This window comes from Triticum urartu, chromosome 7, assembly GCF_003073215.2.
Source record: "Triticum urartu cultivar G1812 chromosome 7, Tu2.1, whole genome shotgun sequence".
Classification (NCBI taxonomy): domain Eukaryota; kingdom Viridiplantae; phylum Streptophyta; class Magnoliopsida; order Poales; family Poaceae; genus Triticum; species Triticum urartu.
The window spans coordinates 663389827-663398242 of NC_053028.1; the positions used below are offsets into that span (position 1 = coordinate 663389827).

The window sequence follows — 8416 nt, forward strand, 5'->3', positions numbered from 1 at the left end:
TTGAACCACCTTAAAACGGACAACGCATAGCCGGATGGGACGCGTGCGCTTGTCCTCCCCTGGTCTGTCCGTCGGTGGCGCATGCCTCCTTTTTTCTATTCCCCCCCCCCCCCCTCCACCGAGCGCTCCAGCTACATCCCCGCCACTCTCGCCCTCGCCGCCGCCGCTGCCATTGTCGATGTGTAACTCGGACACGCGCTTGCTCAACCCCCTTTCACTCGATGCCCCCGGGCTACCCAACCACGGTCACCTAATTTACGTATCTGACGGTCGGATTTAAAACAGATCCGGTCGGGTTTGACCTCGGCCGGCTATGGAAGGTCGTGTCGTGCCATAGACTAGCCAGGCACCGGGCTGGAAGGCCCCGGCAAGGCCGCATGCAGGTACTAGCCGAGCAGCCCGTGCCGGTGTAGTGTGCGGTGCTGCTCCGCGTGGAAGATGGTGATCTCCTGCTAGCTCGGAGGTTGAGACCGGGCAGTGTGATCTCTGCGTTCGGGACAGGGCATTTCGGCCAGTTCGCTCACTCATGTGACGTCTCTCGGTTGTTTCAAATGAGCACCAGAGTGATGCCTCATGCCTGCACGTATCTTCTTCGTTCACCGTGTACTCCTCGCAGGCCTGTATACCGGGCACGAGTACGGGGGCCGGCATGCCAGTGGGGGTCTGGCCGGACGCCATGTGCCGGGTATGCCGGCCGAAATGATTCGCTGCGCTTTCCTTCCGTCCTGCTCTGCTCCACTCTGTTCTGCATGCGGGTGCGGCGAGCGGCCCTAGCTGCTTCGTGAGTTCTACGGCAGCCAAACCAAAAGCGATGGACATGCCATCATTGATGCTCCTCCATGCATGCAGAGATCTACCCTATCCATCTATCTGCCCCTGGATCGACCAGCGTTCCCAAATTCAGCACTGTCTCGTCTCATGATTCCTTCAGCCTTACACATTACTCTTGCTCGGAGATCGACATGTAACACGAGGATAGGACGCGTCATATATGCCATCAGAACTACGTTAGCAAATCAGTTTCACGGCCGCCCGGTACATCTTCATGACGGTATGTATCCCAAGTTCCCAACAGATCACAACTCAACATGATCGACCGACCTTAATCAGTCCGCTAGGACGTACTACTACTATTTATATTTATCAATGGCGCCCATCACAGGCAACACATTATTTTACATCACATACAGAAGGAGTGCGATACTCCTTCCCTAATGTAAGACCATCTACAACGAGACATACTAAAATTCGGCACCATATACGTCCACATACGTGACCGGTCAATCCATCAAATAGCCGCGTCCACAACCATGTACCTCATATCCCGTACATTAAATTTGTACACACATGCAAACATGAAAGATGGTACGTGGATTAAAAATGAAATTAAACGAACATAAAGCAAACGGAGATACAAATTCACATAATCCGGACCAAAAGAACATCATGATTCACTTGACGGACATATTTCTAAAGTATAATTAATGAAAAAGGAAATAAAGATGAAGAGGGACGAGTTTCTTCACCACTGACTTCCTCGCCGGTCCTTTGCCCTTCCGGTTGCCGGCGCGGCCGTAGCCCTCCATTTAGGCGTTGGCGGCGGAAGGGGGGTCGTCGGATGAGGACAAGATAGAGCCGGCCACCATCTGCACCGCGTGGTTCTGTTGCCTCACGAGCTTCACCGCTCTTGCTGTCTCCACCGCCTCCTTCGTCGATTGCTCGATACCAAGGCATTCTTCCGATGACTCCGGCAGGCGTCCGTCTCTGCCGTGGTCAGTGACTGACGGAAGGCGACACGCCTCTGCATTTCTTGCATGATCGAGTAGGTTAAACAATACAATATGATGATATGCAAGATTTCCAATGACCTGTGAGACGTTAGCCTTTATTCATTTCCCACACCGACTGAGCAATTATAGCCCTCCAAAAAGGCCAAAGGCGCCAATGAAAACAAGTAGAAAAGGAAGAAACAAGTCAACAAATAAAGGGTTCCATCACAAAAAGCGGAACACCCTTTGCTTATCAGCAACGAAAAGACACGAGTAGGTGGCCCTTTGGCACGTAGCTAGTGGCGGACACCCGCCCATGCATGCATGCACGGCACTGCAGACCGCAGACAGACAGACACATCCACGCACGCACGCACCGGCGCACTCCCCCCGCCCACTGCACGTACGTCCCTGGCCGTTAGAAATCCATGGAAGCCTTCTCTTTTCCCACGAATATTTGGTGGGCTGGCATGAGGACAAGAGGATGCGTGCTCTTGTCACGTACCGAATCCGGTAGCCCTGAGGTGCATGATCGTCCCTGCCTGGCCGGAGAAGCTGCCGATCTCTGCTCTGTGTCCCTGGGAGTCGTGAGGCTCAGCGGCACAGTTCGTGGGTAGGATCATGCGTTTGGCGTAAGGATGTTTGTGAATTATGATGATGGCTTAGGTTTGGTTTGGTCCATACCATTTTGCATGCTTGTCCCTTGTTAGCTACCCTAGTTTTGTTGTTTACTCTAGTTGACAAAATTTGTCCAAACGGTGGTGAACAACTTCTTGTTAGGGCCAGCCGGACAGGGGTGAAGTTGCTCACGTTTGCGCGTCGTTCTGGCATGTGGTTAGGAGGCGATCTTCGTTGAGATCTCTACCGGTTGCAAAGGTGTGTTGTGGAGACGGAGAGTAGTTCCCTGGCCACGTTCGGACGGTACAAAAACAGAGTACAGTCCAAGTACCGCAGGGCCGGCAGCTGCCATACGCTTGCACAGTGATATAGTAGCAGCTGAATGTGCTGCTCGCGTACTGGTCCAGACTCCAGACTCCGGAGTGAAGTAGAAGGGAAAATGTACGTATTTAACACGTATGGCACAAACTGTAGATGAACAGTTCCCGCGAGAAAATTTATACGTGACCTAGCAGTTGGGGAATCCATGGGCAAATCATTGTAGCCGGGTGGGTGACTGGAGAGGAGACTCGCCCAGATCTGGGGGACGGGCCGCGCGCTTTCCCGTCTCCAGATCTGCTGTGCCCTCTGCATCCATCGACCCTGGCCGAGCCGAGCTCCATCGCGCACGCGGCTTTGTTTGGGTATCCAAGAAGATCCAGGGAGGGTTGCGGCGGCAACAAGACATGCTTTGGAAGCTCGCGTCAGGGTCAGCCCACTTTCCTCCCTCCCCGTCCTCCTCGCCGCCTGCCCAACTCTCTCTCTCTCTCTCTCTCTCTCTCTCATGCAAAAAAACAGAAGAGAAATTGATCACAATTGGTGTCTAACCGCTGTCATAAAATTCAGTGAATTCTAGAGAGAGGGAAAACAGACAGAGAGAGAGAGAGGCGGTGAATTCTGGAAGTTGAATTGAGCAGTTCATCCGCAGAAATAAACATGATCTGTCTATAATTCCAGGATGCTGAGGCAGAGCAAGAGCGAAACAAGTAGAGTACTTGTACAAAAGACGAAATGGAAGTAGAGTTTACAAGAGATTACAGTAGAGTTTTACACAATTCCCCGCGAGGGGATTGAGGCGGAAATACAGAGCAACTGGCGGCCCCACTCACGAGCGACTAATTCTGGCATGCAGAGCTAATTATTCCCAACTTTATGATTCCATTTCCATCCACGATCAGCTGCTTAATTTGCGCCATGATAGAGCGCGCGTGCGCAGGCGGGCGCGCGGCGGTGTATGTACAATTCCTTCGATTGTTCAGGCTCGACCTGCAATTCTGCATGCGGAGGAGAGAAAAGAGAGCTCCACTTCGCTTCCGCTTCTCTGGAGAGTTCCTTCGGCCAAGGCAATGCACGCACGCACGCACGCATGCATGTGCCCTGCGCGGGGTGCTGAATTGCTGGAACGAGAGACAGAGAGACGCAGATGACCCGCTTACGTGCCTAGCGGCGCGGATGGCCCCACGGCGTGCGCCCGCATCTTCTTGGCGGGCGGCGGGCACTGCGGCACGGCCACGAACACGGTGACCAGGTCGTGCGGCACCGGGTAGAAGAGCCGCTGCTGCAGCGGCGCACGCTTCCTCGTCGGCTCCGGAGCCGACTTCCGCGGCGCCGGCGGGCACACCGTGGCCGGCAACAGCGCGCTGTCGGCCGTCGTCGGCGTGGTGAAGCTGTTCTCGTCGCCGGCAGCGGCGCAGCCGTCTCGCGGCCCAATTACCCCACCCGTGGCCAGCGGCGTGGCGAAGCCAGCGTCGACGCCGTCGTCTTGCAGCAGTGGCGCGATGGGCAGCATGGCCAGGGAGCCAGTCGCCCTCGGCGTGACACAGCCGTTGTCGGCGGCAGCGTCGTCGCCGTCGTCCGCACCTCCTGCAGCGGCCGATCGCCCGCCGCTCGCCTTGGGTGTGACGCAGCCGGTGTCGGCAGCGTCATCGTCGACCGCCCCTGGCACTTGGGTGGCCCGGGCGCCGCTCACGGCCGTGTGGATCGGCCGGAGCGCCGCCAATTCAGAGATTTCCGCGGCGTCGAGGCCCATGATAGCTGGTGAGCGCGCAGATCCCACTGCTGCTGCTCTAGATCCTCTCTCGAGGATCCAAGAAATAGTTTATGCGAGAGAGAATTGCCCGAGGTGAGGTGGGGAGCTAGCCAGGCCAGTGGTGTGATGTGACTCTGCTTGCTTGCTTGCTTGTGTGTGGTCTTTTGTAGTAGCTTGAGAAAGGATGGAGGCAGGCGTCGTGGAGGTGATGATGGAGGGTAGCCTGGCTAAATAAGTAAAGGAGAAGCAAGCGTAGCGAGGAACAGAATTATATGCAGGCAACAAGCAAAAGGGCGGGCGCATGTTAAATAGATCATGAGAGAGAGAGAGAGAGAGAGAGAGAGAGAGAGAGAGAGAGAGCGCGAGGGTGGCACAAATGATTGTGGGGGTGGTGAAACTCTTGAACATGAGAGTAAGTAGATCGCATGCAGCCGCCTCCTAAAGCTTCCATCTTCCATCTCTCTCCCTCTCTCTCGTGGATCAGATCAGACGGATGGCGGCAGGCAGGCAGGCAGTAGGGGCCGGAGCATGCATTTTTCACTGCCCCAGGGTTAATTTCTCTGCACCCTGCTCCTGCCCTCTCCACCCCCCATTCCCTCCGTGCAAGATGCAACTACAGTTTGTTTAAGGACGGTGATTAAATATATACTTAATTACTAGCACCGATCAGAGCGGCTCAAGAATGTTGTTCCTACCAACCTACTCCGCCTATAGCTGGATACTACATATACAGGTGGTGCAGAAGGATGTTTACAGCAGCACAGTGAAGTCTGTTAATCTAGCAAGTCTCCGAGGCATGTTCTTCTGTGTTGCTATAGAGTAGCACTAGTACTAGCACTAGGACGATGCATGGATGATCTGTATTTGCTATAGAGTAGCTAGGACGTACAGCAATGGTTAATTGCCGCCATGTGTATTGTTTTGTTAGAGTAGTGAGTAGATGGCGCCCATGATCCCATCAACTTCGCAGAGCTGGATGCTTTATGTACATACACATGCATGGGTCTGTCCTCTTGCCACCGACTAGAAACTATATCTATATTCATCACATTTTCTAGCATAATTAGTACTACTGCAAACAAAATTGAGGATTGGATTAGATTAGAGACCCATTTAAAATAAATGAATGACGATGCACGAATCCAATGTGGAGTTGCAAGAAGAAAAGATAAATGCTGATGCCTTCGTGTGGCCGTGTCGTGCATGGCTCATACCGGGCTGGTCGTGGGCGGATGCTTCCTCCCTCATGCTTCAGGCCTTTGCTGTGGGGGCACTGACCGGTGGGGCCCGCGCCCATGCAAAGTGAGCTGCAAGTGGGACAGGGGGCTAGTAATTTTCGGCGCAGGCTGGGCCGGTCGATCATCCCCACCCATTGTCAGCCGTCAGATGGACCCTCCCTGCGCGCTGCGCTGCCCATCATCCTGCATCCAGTCCCATCGTTTCGTGCTGCCCCGCGTCAATTTCAGAGCCACTGCAACAGGAGAATTTTGTTCGAAGCAAGGTAATCTTTTTCATGTTTCTTTCTTTAATACGTATAACCAGAGGACCTCATCTAATTTCTTGGGGCTAAGTAAGTGGATCACAAAGGTTAGACCAAATAATTCACCTTCAACAATTCTATTTTTCGAGAAAGACCAAGTACAACGTATACATATCCAGTGGAACTTCTCCTTGAAGAATTACGTCGCAGGATGATGATACACCCCGTAGGATCGGCTGACAACCGATTCATGTCCGCGAATGACATGGATCATAGTGCGCATGGGCAACGATAACACAAGGGTGATGGGCAATACCTAGGGGGTTAACGAAATCTTGATGAGTAGATGGGTGTGAGTATTTGGAAAATTTCTCACCGAACGCGATGTTTGCTTATGGTGTTTAGTGTAGATTGAACGACAAAATTCATCGTCTGCAATGCACAATTCAAGCTCTTCATCGTCCTAATCGATTCTCCTTGTCGATGCAGTTTTGGTGAAGCGAGTTTCGATGTGTTAGTGATGATAACGGTGTTCGGTGGCGATATAAGTGGCAACTGAGCGCAAAGGCTATCTATCTAAAAGAAATATAGCAAAAGAGGAGGCTTGGTTGCTCTTCCATTTATGGGAGGAAGTTAGCCAGGAGTTGTCTTAGTTTAATGTGCCAAAACGTTAGCCAAACAACCTGGGTTTTGTTTGTCTTGGAGACTTCAGCTAGTCCGAGTCATCTGGGTTATCTTACGTTTTATCCATGTTTTGATCTTTTTTCGACTATAGGGTTTTTATAGCAGCCCAACATCATCCGTGTGACAGAGAGTTATATTAAGGATATAATAATGAGCATGGTTGTGCGTATCTATGGTACAAAAAGACCAGATCTTTAAAATTTTCGGTGACAAAAATATAAGAATATAACAGGAAACAAACTAGAAGAGCATGTTTCCTGTATTTACACAAACATACGTGCAACAGATTGGCTTGTTACATGAATAACATGTTTCCATAATTTGTACAAACATGTGTGCAACCAATTGGTTTATGCGCCAACTTGATCTGGTTGCGTCTGGGTTCGAATCCCTCATGGCACATATTTATTTCATTATGAACCTCTATCTTGCTACTGCTGGGCCAAAGCAAAGGCCCAACATTATGCACGCAGGCCGCACTGCGGAGCCCGCGCAAGCTACCAAGTGGAGAGGATGGCCCATGCTGACGTGCGACCGTGGAGCCACATAATGAAATAAAACATTTTTGGATAGACTACGGGTTTATTCATTGTAAGACCATGGGGTTTTATGTTAACTTTTGATCCCTCAACTATTTCGAAAGTTAAAATCGGTCCCTCAACTCCAATACTAGAAATACGCTGTCACTCAAGTATCAAAACCATCGAAATTTTGTCTATTGGCATTTTGAAAGCAATTTTAGCGATGATGTAGTGACAGTTTCACAGACTTATGTAGTAACAATTAGCATACAAAGTTGACTAACAGGTGAGAATATAGAGATATCTAAAAAAGAAAGTTTTAAAAACTAGTTAGAAGATCATGAAGGGAAACATATTTAAAAATATATGAAAAAAGGAATTATATTGGATATTTTTAGTAAAATGGAAACACAATAAATTCTACAATGAAGATCTACAAATAAAACTGGGGATGAAAAGGGGAAGTAAAAAATTTCAGAAATATTATAAAAACATTATTAATTTTTTTAATGAACAAAATCTATCTTGGCTTTACTGAATTCCATGAGTTTGCTAGAATCTTACTAAATTCGATGGTTTTACAGAATATTTCTGATTGTGTTGCATTAATTTATCTTTAGATGTTTATTTAATTTACTAGAAATATTTATGTTTTTCCTCAATTTCTTGCCTTTTGGCTTGTTTTCATTTTTCCTACACATTTTGTTTGGCAATTTTGTATGTTGATCAGGTTACTGCATCTGAAACAACCACGAAGTTACCGTCAAAACCACCTTTAGTGGTTAATAAAGCGCCCAATCTTGAAGGGTTCGACATGTGAGCAATCACGAGTTCCTGGTGTTAAAACTGAGAGTCCCAACAAGGCAAGAAAGTTTTTTTATTTGTCTTTCAAAATACATCTATATCTATATCCATATAAAAAGATCCAAAGGGGCAGATCCAATTGATCTCGGCCATCGAACTAAGTTAATCTAATGACCTAGATTGCTCCAATGACGAGCGTTAAACATGTTTAACGTGCAATTAATATATACCAAATATTGCGCTAATCACAGATTAACACACAAATAATAGCATACCTAATATTCATATGCAATTAATATATTCTTAAATATAGCACATTTACTAGTAAACAAAGTATCTCACGTCAAGAAAAATATGCAAGACGACAGAGCAATACCCGTGGACTACGATGCGTGTATGGTGATTTCACGAATATCAAGATGATGTCGGTTCAGTATTTTGGATCTGTCCATAAAGGTACGCTATGCGTGTT

The 8416-nt window shown here is 49.2% G+C and overlaps 1 protein-coding gene across 1 annotated transcript; it reads right to left on the bottom strand.

Annotated features, from left to right (window-relative positions):
* Positions 1-3402: 3402 nt before the first annotated feature.
* On the bottom strand, positions 3403-4786 carry LOC125521311. The gene has a single exon (XM_048686368.1). The coding sequence runs from the start codon at positions 4453-4455 to the stop codon at positions 3859-3861; it is 597 nt and encodes a 198-aa protein (XP_048542325.1). The 5' UTR covers positions 4456-4786; the 3' UTR covers positions 3403-3858.
* Positions 4787-8416: the final 3630 nt, after the last annotated feature.